The 20,012-nt window shown below is 45.1% G+C and overlaps 2 protein-coding genes across 12 annotated transcripts in view; one reads left to right on the top strand and one right to left on the bottom strand.

Annotated features, from left to right (window-relative positions):
* Positions 1-65: 65 nt before the first annotated feature.
* On the bottom strand, positions 66-19,153 carry NTHL1 (nth like DNA glycosylase 1). Its single transcript, XM_074279543.1, has 6 exons — positions 18,784-19,153; positions 17,797-18,038; positions 17,123-17,293; positions 9,861-10,020; positions 633-738; positions 66-324 (listed from the first exon to the last, which is right to left on the bottom strand). Exons 1-6 carry the CDS (start codon positions 18,896-18,898, stop codon positions 201-203), a joined length of 918 nt encoding a protein of 305 aa, XP_074135644.1. The 5' UTR covers positions 18,899-19,153; the 3' UTR covers positions 66-200.
* A 30-nt stretch (positions 19,154-19,183) lies between these two features.
* The window catches only part of TSC2 (TSC complex subunit 2), a 58,151-nt gene continuing 57,322 nt past the window's right edge, over positions 19,184-20,012 (top strand). For 5 of the 11 annotated variants that reach the window (XM_074279534.1, XM_074279532.1, XM_074279533.1 and 2 more), the window contains exon 1: positions 19,185-19,322. The gene's annotated coding sequence lies outside the window, so the exon portion shown is untranslated. Of the gene's footprint in view, positions 19,392-19,472; positions 19,780-20,012 lie in introns of those variants that run through there. The other 6 variants (XM_074279529.1, XM_074279527.1, XM_074279528.1 and 3 more) reach the window with 3 other exon arrangements.

Below are 20,012 nucleotides of genomic sequence, written 5' to 3'. Positions count from 1 at the left end.
CAGCTGATCTCTCTCCCTGGCTCAGCCCCAGTTCCTGGCCCCCTCGTGGAATGAAGTAAACCATATTTCCAATCACAAAAGAACAAACTTTATTAAACAGTCCCAATGTGGGTACAAGTTATTGGCACTTGGTGGCGATTCCAACACCGGCTACCTACCCATGCAAACCCCTGTACCCCCACACTAAAGTTGCAGTCTTCTTAAGGATTCTGGGCTGCTGGGCATAAACCTCGGTTGAGGCAGTCACCACAACGAGGGCTTACTGGCAGGCAGGTCTGCTGGCCAAAGCCCACCAGCAGCCAGTTAATCTCCTTCCATAGCTGCCTAGAAGGGAAGAGAGTAACAGATTCTGTGAGCAGCATGTGGGCCAGCTGAGTTTGAGATTAGAGAGAGCCCTGCCTGTTCCCCCCCACCCATACATCCTTCCCCAGCAGATGGTCCAGTCTGGCCTCCTTCAGGCTAGTCCTACTCTGTCCAATGGGGGCAGGGGAGACCAAGGTCTTTGAAGTATACTCATATCCATCACTGAGTTTGAAGGTTGAGTGCTACAGTGCCGCAGCACTCAACTGGAGAACTCAGAATTGGTCTGGCTTCTCCAAGGGGCGTCTAGGCCAGCTCCAGTCTCTACAAACCTCGGCAGCCAGTCCTCCAGGGCAGCTCTGGTTTCCTCAGGGTACTTGGTCTCCTTCTTGGTCCACTTCAATCTGTTGGCGATCCTATGTACATGTGTGTCCACTGCTATAGGGGACAGACACAGAGTGGGGTTAACTAAGCTCATGGAGAGATTTCTCTCTGTACTAGGCCCAGAACATTTCCAGGGCTAGATTCCCCTCACCAGAGATACAGAGCCACAAGGGAAGATTGTGGAGTGTCCATTATCATCTTAGTAATGCTGAAAGTCCTTCACTTTAAACACTGAGGACTCTTTACAGTAAAAAGCACTTATGCATCCATTATCTTACCTGATTCTCAGGACAATCCTGTGAGAAAAGCTAGGCAGGGATTTTATAGATGGGGAGACTAAGCCCAGCAAAGTGGGGTGACTTGCTGAAATTTACACAGTAAGTCAATGGCAGTGATATTTTTTTTTTAAAAAGATTTTTAGTGTTATCTTTTGCTTTTGTATCACCTCCATTTCCCTACATGTCTCTCCTTGCCCCTTTCCAGAGAACCCTCACTCATGTCAAAGAATGTAAAAAATGAAAGAAAAAAAAAAAAGTTCAGTAAAACCAATCAATGCATTGAAAAAGATCTGATGTGATACACAATGTTCTATATCCATGGGCTGTCTCCCCTCTCTCCTCCTCCCCCCACCTTTGCAGAGGAGCAGGGGGAGAGGGAAGGAACAGGCTTTCTCCTAGTTGCATAACTGAGAATACAATTTAGGTCTTCCGACTCCAGGGCCTAGGATTTTTCCAAAGGGTCATACTGATTCATATCTTCATTCAAAAGCTTAACTAGGATCTGGTTCATATATCTGAGATTTCTCTTAAGAGTCTCTGGGGTGATAGGGTTGGAGACAGAGGAAACACTGAGATAAAAATCCATCTGAATCAAGACTTTTCTAGGTGGAACATGCCTTGTCTTTTTCTATCAACAGATAGAGATGTTTGAAATGAAGGGGAGATCACGAAGAAACATGAGGTCAGAATATTATCCCTCTGGAGAGCTTGGCCAACCTAGCAGGGATAATTGCCCCTACTGTCCCATCCAGTTCCCACTGCACTCAAGGGCAGCCACCCAGAGTAGCCTAATGAAATGAAGTCCCAATAGTCACTGCTTAGGGACTTTTAATTGAATGGATCCGGCTCAGAGCTATTTACTTTGCCTGCAATGTTCAGTGTTGCTGAATTGCTAAACCAATATGAATTATTTACCCCCAGAAAGCTGGGAGCAAACCACAGCACACAGCCCAGAGTCTCTGTTGAATCAATATTGTGCTCCAGCAGATTCCAAGTCTCTCTCTAAGGCTGATGTATTTCAGCCTCTACTTCCAAGCCACCCTCTCTCCCCACAATATGCCTTAATTCTTGATATGTTCACACCAAGCCTCAGAGAATGAGGAAGACCTGAGTATCACTTATGGCAAATGATGATCCTCCTTGAAATAATGCTGTGAACCCTCAATTTCTCTTTTCCAAGGTGCTTCAGATCTCAGCTCCCATAACTTTTTCTCATTTCCCATCTTTCTTGTGGGAATCTTGTTAATCACATCCAGGTTTCTCCTCTAAAACCTCTTCCTTACTACCTCACCGGCTGAGAAAGCTGTAGACAGTAAGCTAGGAAGAGCCAGGCCAGGATGAGCAGTTCAGGGGAGGTGACCCCAGGGATCCCTTCTGGATACAGAACTCCTCTTCACTTCCTGTGCAGGACTGTCAGGCTGCTAGAATCAGCTTTCTTACCCTTTCCTCCCCCACTCTCTGGGCAGTTTACTTTTTTCCATGAAGAAACAATATGTGGATGGCTCTGGGGTCCATCTGGAGCAAAAAGCTGTGTCAGCAGCAGCTCTCAGTCTGAGCGGAGGCTTCCAAAGTCCCCACGCTGCTCAGATGGGTATTCCAATCCAAGGAATTCCAAACCAATGCTCAGGGTATCTGGTCCTGTTGCTGCCGAAGAACAACTCATCACTTTGTGCCTCTCTTGGGTGATGGGGAGGGAGGAAGGGAGCTGATCTGGCCTTGCAGTCAGTTTCCAGGCTTCCAAGAACCCTCAGTGCCTGTCTACCCACCCTCCTGATCAGGGAAGCAGCAGCTATCCCTGCAGCAGGGAATGAGATCATCTCCCCGACCGAGGTTTGGCTTTGCCAACAGAGCTGTCACTAAGCAAGAAGGTCACAAGGAGAGCCAAGCAGGGCTCAGTTTCTACCTGGGCCAAGATAGAACTTTAACTCCTTCCTCACTGAGCTGCTGCAGCCCCTACACGGGTAGGTGTCCCTCCTCAGCAGCAGGGATTTGTTCTGGACAAACTGCTGGGAAGCAGAGGGAAAGTGACCCGGCTCCCCCGTCCCATGGGCTTGAAGAAGGCAGAAGCGCATTCACACCTAGAGGACAAACCTTCCCTTCTTCCTGCCCACTCTGCTTAAGCTTATTCAGTCTAGAGCTCTTCAGTTCATCCTTTTCCCTATCCTCTCACTCTAGGCAGCACTCCCACGGAGCCCCTCTGGCCTCAACTCATCTGTTTTCCCAACACAGCTTAGCTCCAGACAGTGCTGTAACCTGAATTGCACCCTGGGCAGGGCCATGTGTTGAAATCTGGGACATTCCTTCTTCTTTGTGATAAGCCAGTCTGCAGAGCTTGCCAAAGACAAAACTGCTTCCCTTCCCTCCCACCCCAATCTTCTCCTGCCTCTGTTCAACCCCAAAATGTAGCTCTGCCTATTTTTAACCTAAATGGTTAAAACCAGACTTGCTATCTGAACAACAGGATAGGTACAAGCTCTCCCCTCTCAGCTTCTTTCAATCTGTGACAACAAATAATTGTGGGGTGCCTACTATGGCAGTCCTGGGTATTTCCTACTATACCATGCTGTGGAGGCAGCCTGGTACCGGGTTCAAATCCCATTTGACACTACCTCTGTGCCCTTGGACAAATCACAACATCCCTGGCACTAGGTTTCCTCATCTGAAAACTGAAGGGGCTGGGAGGACAGTGAAATGAGGGTGGTGCTAAGTCTTGAAGACTTCGTCTACTTCGAGATCTAGAAGCCTGAAACCTTTGGCCTCAATATGGAACAGAGTTTTGCATCTGTTGGAGGACTTCAGGTCTAGCCCTGGCTCTCCCACTGGTTTACTGTGGGACCTTGGTCAAGTCCCATCATTTTCCTCTACCTAAGACTGAAATAGATGGCTTCCTTTGAGCTCTAGAGTGCAGCATCCTTTCCCTTCTCCTTCAATCTCTTCTAAATCACAATAAAATAGAACGGACAGAGTGCTCAACCTATAGTCCGGTGTTATATATTAAGTGTGTCATCCTGGTAAAGTCATTTAATCTCTAGAACTCAGTCTCTCCATCAGTAAAATGGGGATAATAGCATCTACCTCACAGGGTTGTTGTGAGGCTCAAATGAGAGAACATATGTAAAAAAGAACCATATAAGAAATTATTTACATAGCATTTTAAGTACAGTATTCTTATGTCCATTTTACAGAGCAGGAAACAGGTTGAGAAGAGATCTGCCCATGGTCATGGAAATATAGGAACAGGGACTCAGATCCAGGTCTCTTCCCCTTACCAGACTAGTATAGTGGCCACTTTGCTGGTTTAATTAGATCAGACTTGGTATAAGAAAGTGAAGGTATCTTTAAAATAATTAAAATAATGCTGTGAACCCTCAATTTCTCTTTTCCAAGGTGCTTCAGATCTCAGCTCCCATAACTTTTTTTCATTTCCCATCTTTCTTGTGGGAATCTTGTTAATCACATCCAGGTTTCTCCTCTAAAACCTCATCCTTACTACCTCACGGGGTGACCTAGTCATAGGATCACAGATTTAGAGCAGAAAAAGCCATTACAGGTCATTCTGTGCAAACTCTTCCCGAGAGATTAAGTGACTGAATTGCCTGAAGCACACAGGCAGCAGGTGTCAGACAGAGGGAGGCCTCTTACTTGGGTTCTTTGACATCAAATTTCACAGCAGTCATTGCTCCTCCCTCAATTTATTCTTTACCCAGCTGCCAAAGCAATCTTCCTAATGCACAGTTCTGATCCAGTTCCAACCCAAGTTCAAACACCTTCAGTGCTGGCCCACTGCTGACCAGACAAGATGGAAAACTTTGATCTTGGCATTCAAGGCTTGCCTGCCACCATCTGGATCCAATGGACCTTACCAGGCCTAACTGCATATCACGCTTCCTATTGAATAGCTAAATCTGACTACGTCTGTTGACACTATTTAAAGGTTGGAAATACTTAGTCCAAGACCCTCATTTCACAGATAAGCTGAGGTCTGAAAAAGGAAGGCATGGCCAGTGAGACATAATGTAACCAGCAGAGCAGGTTAGCCCCAAAGCCCCTTCAGCTTTGCAGGCTGCCTCTGACTCCCACTTTCCTGCTCCCTGTGGGTTGGTCTCCCCACAATCTCCCTTCCCTCCATGTCCCCCCCAGGGGGGGCCCTGCCACCCGCTTGGGCCCCTCCTATGAATTTGCCATAGTCAGTCTAAGGTCATAGTTATTTACATAGCTGCTCTTCCCCCCTTGCTGAAGCTCGCAGGCAGGGACCAGGTTTGGGTTCTTCTGGGGCTCTGGCATTGCTTCCATGGCTGTTTTCTGCGTGTTGGCTGAACTGATTTCCTTTGTTTCTCCTTTCTAGGAGTTGTTTTTAGGGAATCTATACTCTCCCTGGCAAGGGAAGACCCTCGGATAGCTCTGAGGCTGGGGCTGGGGAGGGGAGGCTAAGGCAAAGCCACGGGACCGGGCGCCCCCTGCTGGACCGGCCTTGCCCAAAGAGCCAGCCCCTAATGAAGCCCGTGGTCCTTACCCAGCTAAGAACCAGAAGGCTTCCCAGGACTTAGGACTGGAAGTCGTCTAAGAGTTCATTCTGTCCAGCCTTCTGAGGCCCAGGGAGAAGTGATTTCACAGGAGTCACATGGGGAATTAAGGGGAAAAACTGGAACTTGAACCCGGTTCCTCAAATCCATGGCTCTTCCTAATGCCTTATACCATACTGCCAACTAAAGAGCACAGGGCCTGAGGTAAGGAAGAAATGAGTTCAAATCCAGCCTCAGAAACTCCTTAGCAGGGTGCCTCAGTTTCTTCATCTGTAAAATTGGGATGATGATAATAGCATTTGCTTCCCAGGATTGTTGTGAAGATAAAACTAGATAATATTTGTATGGTGCTTTACAAACACTAAAGTACTATAAGACGCTATTAGTTAGCTCAGGAAAGAATTGCTATAGACAGCTGAACTAGCTTCAGTGTGGAAAAGAGGCTGGCCGGGGACAGTTTGAGAATTGAGTATGTGGATGCTACAAAGGGAAAAATATAGGCAATGAAAGTCTAGAGTCTCTGAAAACAAAATGAGATGTAACACACCCCCCTCCCATGACTGGCTCTGATTCAGGAGAGCCATCCTCTAATAAATTTCTCTGGAACCCGATGGGCACTATAACCAGGAAATGTGCTTGTCAAATGACCTAGGCAAACCAAGGAGTTGAAACTGTCCCCTCACGCTGTGAACAAGATTTCCCATGCTTGCTAGATTGAGAGGCTGGAACATACCTCAAATCCTGGCTTTCCCAAAGTGCTGGCAAATGAACCCCTTCTATCACCTAAGGAACTGATCAGGCCTATCATCCTTGGAAGATGTGAGGTGACAGCCAGCTCTTGCCCCTCCAAGGCAGAGTGGATGAATTTCACACTGAAAGATGGGCTCAGAAGGGTCAGGATGCCCACATTTGTGGCCCTATGTATGTTTGGGGAAGTGACGCAGGGGGTGGGGGTGGTGGAGATGTAGGCATCTAGATAAACTTGTCTGTTAAACTCAGTTTTCAAATGCATTCAATCTCATTCCTATTCCTCCAGGGTCTAATGATGTAGTCTCAGTCTGGAGAATTCATACACTAGCTTGGGGATCAATTATCTTGCTTTTTTTGCTCTGGGAAACCACTGGGAAGATGATCTGATCTTGTTTGAGAGCTTCACAGCTGTCACCTGGGGCTTGGAAAGACATAGCCCCCCAATATTTCAGTGCCAGCCAGTACCAGCCTGTGGCAACTGAATCACCAAGTCCTTGAACAAAACTAGGAGAATGACATTTAAACACTCATTTCCTGTGTTACCTCTGTCTCTAAATGGCCCTTTCAAAATCTCATTAACAAAGCTCCCATCCGTCTATTAATTCCATACCCTTTTTCAAGCAGCCAATTCTTAGTGAGACAGACCCCTGGCAGAGAGGACCTGAGGATAGTGTCAGAGAGAAGCCTTGAGGGCCTGCTGAAAAGCCCAAGTTGTGGTATGGAGCATCATCCTACCGGAAACACTGGCCAGGAGAGAAAGAACTGACTAATCCCAGACCCTACCTATTTCTCTTACTTCATTGAAATGGTTTCTCAGGCAAACAACACAGAAGATAGCTTAAACTCAAAACCATCAGTTCTTTTGTAGGATCTAAAGACCCCACTTGTTAGAGGACATATGGGGGACAGAGAATTCCAAACTAAGATTGGAGATAAAAGAAAGTGGCTCATTCTTTATGAGACAGGAAGTCTGGTTGAATTCAAATCCTCATTCTCACCCTCCTCAAAATTGGTGCCCAGAACCTTGTAATGGTCCTACAACCAAAGGCTTGAGTTCTTTATTCAGAACATTTGTAACGAGGCTGTTTTGTAGGTTGTTCATTTAAAAACAAATACAAAAGAATCCCTGCTGGGTTCAGAGCAGGGCTTCTTAACCCTTTTTGTGTCTCAGTCTGCTTTGGCAGTGGGAAAGATTGGATTGGGAGGGCCTTTCCCTGTCTATCTTTACTATGTCTCTGCTTCAAACCTGAGAAACCTGAATCCCCATTCCTCTGTGACATTTTAGCCATACCCTCTCACTAGACCACTTTTTAGAAATATATTTTTAAATACATAAAACACAGAATTATAAAGGAAACCAATTAAATATTAAAATAAAGATCTATTTTTTTTCTCATTCAGGTTCATGGACTCTTAGATTAAGAATTCCTGATCTAGAATATGGAAATATATTTAGGAAAATTGCACATGTTTAACCCTTGCTATCTAGGGGAGAGGGAAGAGGAAGAGGGAGGGGAAAAAAATCTGGAACACAAGGTTTTGCAAAGGTTAATGCTGAAAACTATCTTTGCATGTATTTGGAAAAATAAAAAGCTATTATTATTAAAAAAAAAAAAAAAAAAAAAAAAAAAAAAGAATTCCTAGTCTAATGGGTCTGCTTCTGAAGATATAGGAGTCTTGGATCATATTATTGGTTATGTGACTTTGGGCAGATCATTTAAACTCTTGGCCTTGGTATTCTCATCTGTAAAAATTATTAAAATGATATATATTTTTTTGTGATTTCATAGTTGTGATGAGGAAAGTCCTCTGTATATCTCAAATCGGGAGTTAAGATGTGAGTTGTTAGTGTTACTTGACTTGAGCTATTGAACTTCTCTGAGCTTCACTCTTTCCATCTATAAAATGAGGACAACAATGTCAAATCTGCCTCTCTCAGGGCTGAGGAAAAGCTGAAATCAGAGATTCCACAACATTTTTAAAAGTACCAAATACTACAGACTAATAAAGTATCACCAATAATGAACTACTCATCTCAATTCAAGCTACTAGACATTCCAGGCAGACTCATGCTACCTATGGGTGAAAATAAGTAGGGGAAATGGCTAAAATATTACAGAGGTATGGGGATTCAGGTTTCTTTTGAGTTTGAAGCCGAATTCAGATTTTTTTTCCCAAGTCTTAGGTCCTCAGAGACACAGTAAAGATAGGAAGAGGCCGTTCTACTCCAATCTTTCTCACTGTTAAGAGTAATTTTCTTACAGACACCTATGCTACTCCCATTGCTCAGAAACCTCAATGACTCCTTCTCATTCTCATCTCTTTTTCTCCAACCACAGGGGATGCTAAAAGCTACCCTTAGAAGAGTACTAAATTTTTTGGGACACCTGTCTACTTTTGCTCCACAATATATATCTCTTCTAGCAAAGCCCATCTTTTCACTTGTTCTCTGCATGTAGTACTCTCCTTCTCACTTCCAAGATATATAGTATGCTGAATGATAGTTTCCAGATTCTCTCTGCTTATCCACATTTTCCTGACCTTAAGATTCCTGATAAAATTCTTCCTCTTCTGTGAAGTTTTCCCTTTATAACCCCTGCAGGCTATATTGGTCCCTCCTTCTTCTCAGTTCCTACAAATCTCAGTGCCTGTACTACTGATATACTAGTACTGCACTGCCAATCACCCTTCCTGTTGCCACCATCCTGGCTTCATGAGACACAGGCTCAATGATGTTTGAGTCCAGGATTTGGATTGGAATCTCAGTCCTATTACCAACCTCTAGAGGCAAGTTCCTCTAATTTCCCTGATCTTAGTTATCTCATCTCTTAAAACGAGAGGCTTTTCCTGTGTAATTGTGTATCCTCTCTTCACAATTGGCCTCTGGTTTCCTGGAAGGAATGATTTTTTTGGAATGAATAACTTCCCAGGATCTTGTGCCTTGTCTGTTCTCATGGCTGGGTGAAGAAGCTGGGGTGTACCCAAAGTCAGAATCTTGGATTCAGAAGAGAACTTGGAGATCATTTGGTCTAAGCTCCTCATTTATAGAGGAAAAATGGGAAACTCATTAAAGGAAGTGACAATCATTGTTAAAATCCAAGCTGGGATTTGAAACCATGTGTCCTGATTTCGAAACTAGTGCTTGGTATATCAGTACCTTAAATAACAACAGCAACGGTGAGATATGGAACTCTGGGACAGGAAACAGGAAATTCTGGGACAGGATTTCTGCAGAAATCTAGTGTTTCAGTGGACAGAACACTAGATTTGGGAGTCAGACAGACTGGAGTTCAAATCTAGGCTTAGACACAAACTGAATTTGTGTGATCCTGGGCAAGACTTATCCAATGCCAGTCTCAGTTTCCTCATGTATAAAATGGGAATAACAACATATCTACTTTTCAGGGTTGTTTTGAAGATTCATAAGGTACTTTACAAACCTCAAAGGACTATATAAATGCTAGCTATTAAAATATAAATACTAGCTATACTTAGCTATAGTAAGTCCCTTTCTTCCTTTCAATATTGATTTTCCCCCCCTAGACAACAGGAAATATAACATCTGTTCTATCTCATAAGAGGTGGAACTATATCTACCCAGCAGTGAGTGAAATGTCCCACTTACCGATGCCTGACACCTTGCCCCAGGCAATGGCCATGGCCAAGTGTGCCATCTTGGGTCCAACACCAGGAAGCGCCACCAGCTCTTCCACAGTAGCGGGGATGTCGCCGCCATATTGTTGCTTCAGGATCTTGCTTGTCTGCTTTATGTACCGCACTTTGCTCTGAAACATCCAAGACAAGATCAGCTCTCTGCTGTCTGACAACAACAGGCCCTGCTCTGGGATCTTAAACCCATTTTAATGACAGAATAGAGAGGTACTCAGTACAGGCCAAAGCTTGGAACAAAGGTGGTGTCTCTGTGGCAAAATGCCCTGATCTGGATCAGCAGAAACCTCTCCTTTGATCCATTTGGGATACAGAGCTAATAGTGATATTTCTGGGTCAAAGGGTATGCATAGTTTCATTACTCTTTGGGCATAGGCCCAGATTATTTTCCAGAACACATGGATCAGTTCACAACTCCAATAACATTTAGAGTCCCTACTTTCCTACATCATTTTTCATTTTCCTTTTCTATCCTCTTAGTCAATCTGATGGGCATGAGATAGTTTTAATCTGTATTTCCCTAGTTATTAATGTTTTAGAGCATTTTCTATTCTTCCTATTTATATGACAGTAATATTCCATTCCATTCATGTATCACCCAGATTTAGGAAGGGTGACTAGGAAACAATTTAGACAAACTCAATCCTTTCTGGACGATCGGATGAGGCAAATGCTTCATGGGTGAGAAGTCTGGCTTTGATCAAGGTTCTGCCAGACCCTCTCATCTTATTTGGATCCCCTTCTAGGACCATGATTCCTTCAGTCTGAGGGTGCATGGTGCTAGAATCCCAGGGATACACAGTGAAAAGCAGATTATGGACAAATCAAAGGAGAAAAACAAATTCAGAAATTATCAGTAATAACAAAAGCTTATAGTTCTATGCTTTTTTTTTTTTTTTTTTGGAAGGGGGTTCCCTTTCCTCACAGCTGACTGTATGAGAAAGGTAGTCCCCTCATTTTATAGCCAAGGAAAGTAAGGCTCAGAGAGGATCACAAGATTGTTAAAGATAAGTATCAGTTAGCACTGGAAGCTAGCTCTTTGGGCTCCAAGTACAGGGTTCTTTCCATGATACTACACAATCTGTCAGTATTAGATTATCCAAAAAACCCCAGAAGGACCAAAAGATTGGAGGGAGAGGATAAGGACAAAGGGGGAGGCCTCTATTCCCTGTTGGAACCTGCATGGCTAGACTCTTCAAGGAGTTCTCCCTCATGGGGAATTCCTTGCCTAGAAATGTAACCTTGTCAGTTGACATCCCTTGCTGCAAGGGAGTTCCTATATTCATGGCCAGATATGTGGCAGCAGGTTTGTAAGGCATCAATCTGGTCTCTAAGAAATTCCTGGTGTTTATATCTTTTTGCTTTCATGGGAAGGATGTCATGTGTATTGAAAGCTCAGAGCCAGGGACCTTGAGGGTGAGGAGGGAACAGGAGATCTGTTGCTTGGATGGGTGTGTGTTTCAATCCAGGATGTTTGGAGCACAAAGTCAGAGAGAAGCCAGGGCCAAATTGAATAGGCACAAGGAGTACATGGAAGCCTGGGACAGGGTCTTCCCTCAGGCTGACATAATAACTGCTTCTGGCTGAGGACCCATGACACCTTTAGCTCATCCTCATGAACAATGTGATCTTGTCCTAGCAAGTTAGAACATGAACTTCCCTAGAAAGTAATGAGAGGGAGATCTGGGGGCGGGGAGGAGGGTCGACTTGCTGAGGTCTCCCAGCTCACACAAAGTCTGGCCTTTGGAAAGGCTGACGATCCACCAAGAGGCCACTCACAGGCCTGATGCTTCAAAATAAGGCCCTTCCTTCCCCTTCCCCTCATCGTGGAGGCCCTGGGAAAAACTCTGGAGGGAAGACTGTGAGCTTTTCAGGGATCCCTTCATTCCAAAACTTCCTGAATTTGGGAATTGAGGACATAAAGCAGCATTTTCTCAATGCCTAATCACACTTGGTTCCTCTGCAGACCAGCTCCTAAGCAGCCTGTTTACTGCAGTCTCACAATCTGTAGACACATAGCTCAGAGACCTTGTAGGAAATATACCCTCCAAGGCACTCAACACAGAGGACTATTTAAAAACACATTTGACAAAATAGAGCCCACGCTCAATGTTGCCGGGGAAATGGACTCCACCCTGCAGGGTACCTCCTCCAGGAACAGGCAGAAAAGATTGGGTATATTTAGCTTCTGCATTTCCAAGAGCAAGGCTCTTAGGCACCAGGGGTGGACAGTCAAAGATAGTACCAGTGATTTAGGACTGAGGAGAGGGGTGGTGAGAACTGCTGAGAATACCATCTACTTGTTTCACTTGGATAGAGGGTGTGTGTGACAAATTCCATGGGGTAAACAGGGGAAATTGGGGAGGGCCAGAATGTCCTACAAATCAGTGAAAGGCAGGAAGGGAAGGGCCTAGAGGCACAGATGGTGAAGAAAGGCAATTTGAAAGTAGGGAAAGCAAAAAGAATGGAAAAGGTAATCGAGAAATAATAGAATCCCAGTCCTATGCATCTATCACCAACCACTCCCCAACCTTCAGCCTCACATTTCTAACTGCCTATGGGAAGAGCTTAGCCTGAATATCACCATGGCACCTCAAACTCAAGATGTCTAAAATTAAATTCATTTCTTCCCCTTGAAAACATGCCCTTTATCCTGATTTATTTCTGTAAGATATATCTCAATTCTCCCAGTTATCCATGTTGAAACATTTCATTCATCTTTCCTTTTGCCTCTTCCTCCCATCCTATGCCCTTTAGGCCCCCAAACATCTTTGGGTGTCTGCCACCTTAACTGTCTATGTATCCTAAGGATTCCTGGGTCTTGCTGCTGCACCTTCAAGACCAACAAACCCTTTGAATGGCCCTGCTTTTGAACTCTCCTATTTATGGTGTCTCCTCCTATGGACTCTTAATTTTCCTATTTTTATTAACAACCCATGGCGCATAGTTAGCACTTAATACATGCATACTTCCTTCTCTTTCTTTTTGTTCAAAACTATTTATTCTCCTAATTCTTTCTTATAGAGCAATTTATTTCACTTTTTATTTCTTGCTTCATTTATTCTATCCATCCATCTATGTGTATGTATGTGTGTATATGTGTATATATATATATATATATATATATATATATATATATATAATGTATGTGTATGTATATAAGGAGTTTCCCCAAAGCATGTTATATACATATTTATATATAAAAATATAATACATATGCATGCATGTAGCTATGCATGTAAATACTTTTGGGAAATTCCATTTTTTCTTTTGTAGTTGTTATGGAATTACTTTGTCCTTCGGGGGAGGGGAGGCAGTGAGATGGTGAAGTGAATAGAGAGCTGGACCTGGAGTTAAGTTCAAATCTGGTCTCTTAACTAGTTGTATGACCCTGGGCAGGTCCTTTAATCCTGTTTGCCTCAGTTTCCTCTTCTGTCAAGTGAGTTGGAGAAGCCAATTGGCAAACCAATCTAGTATCTTTGCCAAGTTTTCTTGGCAAATGGGGTCATGAAAAGTCTGATTGAACAATACCATCATTTTCCTTCTAGGGTGGATTTTTGGACATCTCTGATCCATTATAATTCACTATAATGGCCTGTATTTTCTTTTGCTTCCTCATCTTTCTATCCTTAATTCTTGAGGAAAGGTACTGTACAAGGACTAGGCTTTCCCCACTGAGGCACTTTTGGGTGAGGTGATCTGCCTTCTTGCTCTCATCTTTTATCACCTGGGGCTTGCTCTGATCACCACATTGGAGAGCAATGGATCTGAAAGTCATTCTATGCTTCAGGACATTGTAAGGGCAGGGGCCTTTGTTATCTTTGTCTACATGCTGTTGTGGTCTTGATCTTGGAAGGTTTCTGCTGTGGGTTTCTGACCACATTGAGATTCTTAGGGGAGCCTTCTGGACTGAGAGCTTAGTGGACTATATGTGTCTCTGGTCATACTGGGAAGTGGCCACCTGGTTTGCCTAAGTGCAGAAACAGTTTTTTCTGATATGCCCCATCCCCTTTCTTATTTATTGCTTGTGGACTTCTAGCTGCATTTTTGTATAATTTCATGGTGGATGAATTCATTGCTTTTCTTTGAAGTTATTATTATTTGGTTTGATGAGAAGTTTCCCCCCCCCCCCCCCCCTTCCTGGAGTAGGTTTCAAGTAGCTGAGCTGACTGTCTCTTTTCAGGCAGCCATCTTGGCTTGAAGTCCTTCTTATTTATTCATTCATTTCAAACAGACATCAAGTCTTGTCAATTCTTTCACTGAGAAGTCTCTTGGCAAATATGGAAATGCTTAAAAGAATTGCACATATTTAACATATCAGATTGCTTGATGTTTTGGGGAGAGGATGGTAAGGGAGAAAGGAAAAAAAATTTAGGACATAAAGTTTTACAAAAATGAATGTTGCAAATTATCTTTATGGGTATTTGGAAAAAGAAAGTACTATTGAAAAAACATCATAATAGACTATAAAAAATATAAAATAAAATGAAGAACCAAAAAAAAAAAAAAAGAAAGAAAGAAAGAAAGAAAGAAAGAAAAAGAAAAAAAAAAGTGCCTTTTCTTTTCTATTCCTAAGTCATTATTTCCTGCTTCAACTATCATAGAAGTCTCTTACTGGGTCTCCTTGTCTCCTGTTACCCAACTTTATTCCAATCCATCCTGTAAATCCTACTTATCAACCAAACACAAAGCTCTGACCATGTCACTTTCCTTCTTAAAAACAACATCTCTCCCTTTCTTCCCCAGTGATTAGAAGATAAAAATTCAAACTTCTAGGCTTAATAATCAAATTTTTCACAATTTGACACTAATTTACTTTTTTGTCTACCTTCGTGCTTTTGCTCATTTTTCTCAAGAAATTAACTGGTAAACATTTATGAAGTGTTTCCCCACATGTCAGGCACTATGCTAAGTTTTGGGGATACAAAGAAAACCAAAACCAGACCCTGTCCTCAAGGAATTTATACTCTGGTGAGGGAGGAAAAGTAAAAAACATATCTCCAAAAAAACATATGTACAAAGTAGCTAGAGGGTAACCATAGAAGGGAAGTCCTAGAGCAGCTGGAAGCCCTGGAAAAGCATGCCTGTAGAAGGTAGCCTTTCTACTGAGTCTCAAAGGAAGCCAAGAATGCTAAGACTCACAGGTGAAGAGGAAGTATGTTCTAGGCACAAGTGAGTACAAAGGCATGGAGATGTGTGATGGAATGTCATGTGAAAGGAACAGTATGTGGTAGGAAAGTGTCAGGTTGCATAGAACTTTAAATGCTAAACAGGACTTTCTGTAATCTTGGAGCTATGAAGTAATCTGTGTAATTTGCTAAATAGTTGTGATGAAAGAGAGGAGGAACAAGGTTGGATCTACACTTCAGGAATTTTGATTTTTTTATCTCTGTGGAAGACATCAGAAGACCAGTGGAAACATTTAGGCAGGAGATGACAAAGGCCTGAACTTTTGGGAATGATAACAAGGGAATACATCATGAGGGCAGAAAAGCCAAAGTATGTGGGGTAAGTGTGAGGTGAGGCATTAAAGACGATACCAAGGTTGCCAGTCTGGATGCTTTGGAGGATGGCAATAACTTGATAGTAATAGGGTAGTTTGAAAGAGATAATGTTTGGGAGGGAAGATAATGGGAAATGCTGAGTTTGTGAGGCCCACAAGGCATTCAGTTCAAAATGTTCACTAGGTAGTTGATGATCCATGCCATACCTGGAATGCAAGATTGGTATGATATGATGGAAATCCTTTACACAGAGAGAACTGAACCCATTGGAGCTGATGAGGTCATCAAAGAATATATTGAAAAAGAAGATGCAGGACAAAGTCCTAGGGGACAATCACAGCTATTGGGAATAATACAAATGAGGATTCAGTGAAGGAAACTGAGGTGTGGAAGATGAAAAACCAGAAGTCTATGACAGAGAAGTCAAGAAAGAAATGGATTGATTTTCCATTAATTCTAGCACCTTCTTGGTTTGTCCTTTGTAGTCTACCTTTACCTCAGTCATATTTTAATTGGAAAATTAAGAAATCAAGGATAACTTTGGAGAGAGCAATTTCAGTTAAATGATGAGGTTGGAACCTACCACCTCCATTTTTGTCAATTTTCAAGATCCAGATCAAATCAGATGTTCTTCCCCACTCTTAACTCACCTCCTTACCCTGATCAGTGCTTTTTCACGAAGATTTACCTTATTTGCCCTCCTGGGAAATGAACAACTTGTTCCCTTTTCTCTTACCTCTGACATTCAGCTCTTATCTACTGTCTCATATTGTTCATTTTCTTTTGGCACAAGTCCTTTGCTCCCAATAGTTTGAATTCCTAGTTTTCAGGGACTAGTCTCCTTCACCAGTAGAACTCAGTAATGAATTACTGATTGATGGACCTCCCCTTCACATGAAGTTGCAGTGACCCTTGACATACACTTAGCGTATTAGTTCTTCATTTAGAATGTATCCATTACTTTTCTTTTTATCATAGATACACTTAGATACTTATTTCTCTAAATCAGTATGTAAATCTCCAGTGGTCAGGGACAGAATAGATTGTATCTTTGCAGAAAAACATAGTAAGCTCCTAGTTAAGGAGCTTGCTGGTACATTGGATAGAATGAGCCATGGGCCTAGAGTCCAGGAGACCTGAGTTCAAATCCAATCTCAGACAGTAACAAGCTGTATGATTTTGGGCAAATCACTTAATCTCATTTAATTTATCACTTAACTCAGGGGTCCTCATACAGGCTGCTGAGGACGTTTATGCGGCCCACCTATGGCAAAAATAGACTGGAAGTGACACTGGACCTAAACTCATGTTAGCAACACACACTTCCGGCACTGGACTGAGGGACGGAGACAGAGTGTGAGGCACTCCAACAGTCTGAGGGACAGTGAACTGGCCCTCTATTTAAAAAGTTTGAGGACCACAGACTTAACTGTTTGCCTCAGTTTCCTCATCTGTCAAAGGGGGATAATAAATAACACCACCTATTTCCCAGGATTGTTGTGAGGATCAAATGAAAGAATCATTGTAAAGTGCTTAGCCCAATACTTGGCACATAATAAATGCTATATAAATATTAGCTATTATTATTATCGAAGTCTTTTTAGAAAAGAAAGTGCCTTTTCCAAAGCTGGCTAAACTTGATAATCATACCTTGGTCCTCTCAGCCCTGGAGATTCCACAGCTTTGGGAAAAATTTCCCTGAGCCTGGACTCACCCTCCAAAAGCCAACTGGGTAGATGAGCTGACCCAGGGTAGTGTCATCCATTTGCAAGATGCTGTCCAAAGTCAGGCCTCTTTCCCTAAGCCGCCCCATGGCAGCTGCTGTGATCTGGTCTTTAGTCTGGCTGGACAGCATCAGTGACAGTAGCACTTGGTATCTCATCACCTGTTGGACGGAAACCAGAAAAGGGAGGAAGTCAAAAAGAAAGAGGTGATTACCTCCAGCACGCCCCTTAGATCAATAGAGCATCCTGGAACTAGGGCTAAGTGGCAGTCGTGTAATGGATGCTCTACAAAATCAGAGATGAAAGCCACGATTTCCTCCTAGGTACCAAAAGTAATCATCATACAGGGATCTAAAATAGAAAGGGATTTATTTTGCTAACCCTTAATGATAGCAGGGACTGAGAACATCTTATTGGTGCAAAAATTGGACCAATTTCTTATTGGTCCAAAAGACTGGCCAAAAGACGTGTCAGCTTCACGTGAGTGACTGATTCTAGGTGAACCTTACAGGGAGTTTGACAAAATAAAATTCGTATTGAATAGAAGGGAAATCTGGTTTTACAGCTAGGGCTGTCCTGGAAGTGGACAGAAAGGAGCCTCCCGCCCTGAAGAGAACGCTGACCAGCGGGAGGGTATCGGGCCAAACAACTTCTGGGACTCTACCTCTGGAGGAGCATTTTGGTCATAACAGCGCTCAGCTCCCATGTGATCGACAGGCGCGTCCTTGGACTTCCTCATTTCCCGGACGTTGTCCAGTTGGAGGCTCCAGTTTGGGGGTTCCCACTGGGGTTTCTTGGAAGAAGCATCATTAGCACCCGTTTCATTGGCTCTATCCAAAGACTCATACGCCACCTGGAGCTTCACCTTCCGGCGTCTTCTTGGGGATTTGGGCCTTTCCCTCTTCCCTGCAAAGAGTCCAATGTCTAGTTCTAGACACACTTGTTCTCTCCGCTTTAAAAACATTGTTAACATCTTAATTAAAAAAAAATTCAATTCCAAATTCTTTCTTCCTTCAGCCCTTCCTGTTCTTTCTATAGTGTGTGTGGGGGGGAAACCTGGCTCCCTAGAGATTTCTAGAATGGGCAGGAGCAGACATCTAGTTAAGAAAGCCCCTCCCTCGCTAGCGGCCCCGCCCCGCAGCTAGCCCTTCCCGAGTCCCTCCTCAGCTCCCTCCCAAGCAGTGCGGAGAAGCTTCCAAAGGGAAGTGACTCCCGGGCTTGCTACAGCCCCGCCCCCTCCAGTGAATAAACAAGTTTTTTTGGATAAAGGAACAAATAAATAACATCCAGCCACTTCCGAAGCCCGCCCGCCCCGGTCCTGCCCCGAGTCCGGGGGTCTCCTCCTGCCCCTTCCTCCCCTTGTAGTCCGCGCTTCGAAGTCCCTCCCCGCCCCCGCTCAGCCCAGGCCCCGAGATGGGCTCGGGTCACTCCCAGAGTGCGGCCCTCAAGCATTTATTAAGAGACTATCCCCGGGTCGGGCAGCTAGCGGGGCAGGAGCGGGCAGGAGCCCGGAGGGCGTCTCCCTCACGTTGCAGAGGGGAAAGTGAAAGCCAGAGTCACTACAAGTGGCGCCGCCACCATTCGAACTCAGACCCCGCATCTCCCAGAGTAAGGGTGAGAGCCGGACGGAGGCAGGGCGCCGCGGCGCTACCTGCGGCTGGCTCTTCGCCGGGGGATGGAGCACGCTCCCCCTCCGGGAGCAGCGGCCGCCCACAACGGCGGCTCATGCAGCGAGTCACCATCCTCCGCCCAGGGGCCGCACTCATGTCTGACTGCGCCGCGTGGACTACAATTCCCAAACGCACTCTGGATCAGTCATGTGACAAGCAATTCTTCGGCTTCCCTCGCGCCGAGCCCTTCCCCCCTGGTTCGCTTTCTGTGGAAGAGGAAAACTCGCGAGGAGCGTAAGCGCGGCCGGAAAGCTCAGGCACGTGCTGCGTCCCGGCTCCTCCCCGGGTTCCTTGAGTCTCCTCCCACCTAGCGCGGTTTCGGGAGTAGAAGGAGGCAAGCCGACTGAACTACAACTCCCTGCAGGCTTTGCCGGGGGGTGGGGGGCGAGTCCGTCTCCGGGCCACAGTTTTGCCGGAAGTGGTGGGTGCGCTTCCGGACGACCGCTGGGAGCTCTGGGGTCGTTGCAATTCTCGTCTCCCTGGCGGGGGCTCCCCCAATCGGTGCCGAGGGTGGTTCGGGGTGAGTCCTTTCCGGACCCCCGGATCCGGGGCTCTGAGCTCACCCCGGATCGCGGTGCCCCAGGCAGCGGTGCGCAGGACCGGTCGATGGGCTGAAGCGGGGGGTGGGGAGTTCTCCAGGGGGCAGGACCCAGGGCCTCCCCAGCTGCAGGGAGCCGGTGCTGCGCGGGCCCGAGGGCCGGGGGCCTTCCCGGTGGCAGCCGCCACGCCCCCTCCGTCCCGGTGCGAGCGGCCGTGCTGTGCACAGTCTTGTGGCTCCTCGCGCCCCTTTTGGTGTCCGGGGTTGGGGCGTGGATTAGGCAGAGCCTCGGCGGTGGGAAACCCGCCCGGAACCCTCGGGGCATGGGCAGATGTGTGCAAAGGACCCCGGTCCGGCGGCGCTCCGAGATCCGGACTCTCACTATCGTTGGTGTGGGAAGGAGAATCAGAAGTGATGTCAGGCTCCCCGCCCCCGCCCGGTACAAACACACACAACTTCCCCGTGTGCCTGGGCGTCCACTTCTTTCTTTGAAGTGTCCTAGCTCAAGTGAGGATGACATTTGCAGCCCTTGCTCAGGAAGCTAAGGAATGCCCTTCACAAACCTTGTAGTACTAGGGAAGTCAGTCTTCTCATGAGTTTCCCCACGTAACTGGGGAGTGGGATCATCCTTTGCTGCCTCATTTTTGTTCCTTGCTCTATCATCTCACCCCT

This window comes from Sminthopsis crassicaudata, chromosome 1, assembly GCF_048593235.1.
Source record: "Sminthopsis crassicaudata isolate SCR6 chromosome 1, ASM4859323v1, whole genome shotgun sequence".
In the NCBI taxonomy this organism is placed as follows: Eukaryota; Metazoa; Chordata; class Mammalia; order Dasyuromorphia; family Dasyuridae; genus Sminthopsis; species Sminthopsis crassicaudata.
The sequence above is the reverse complement of the archived record's forward strand: the minus strand, read 5'-3'. Positions and strand labels throughout refer to the sequence as shown.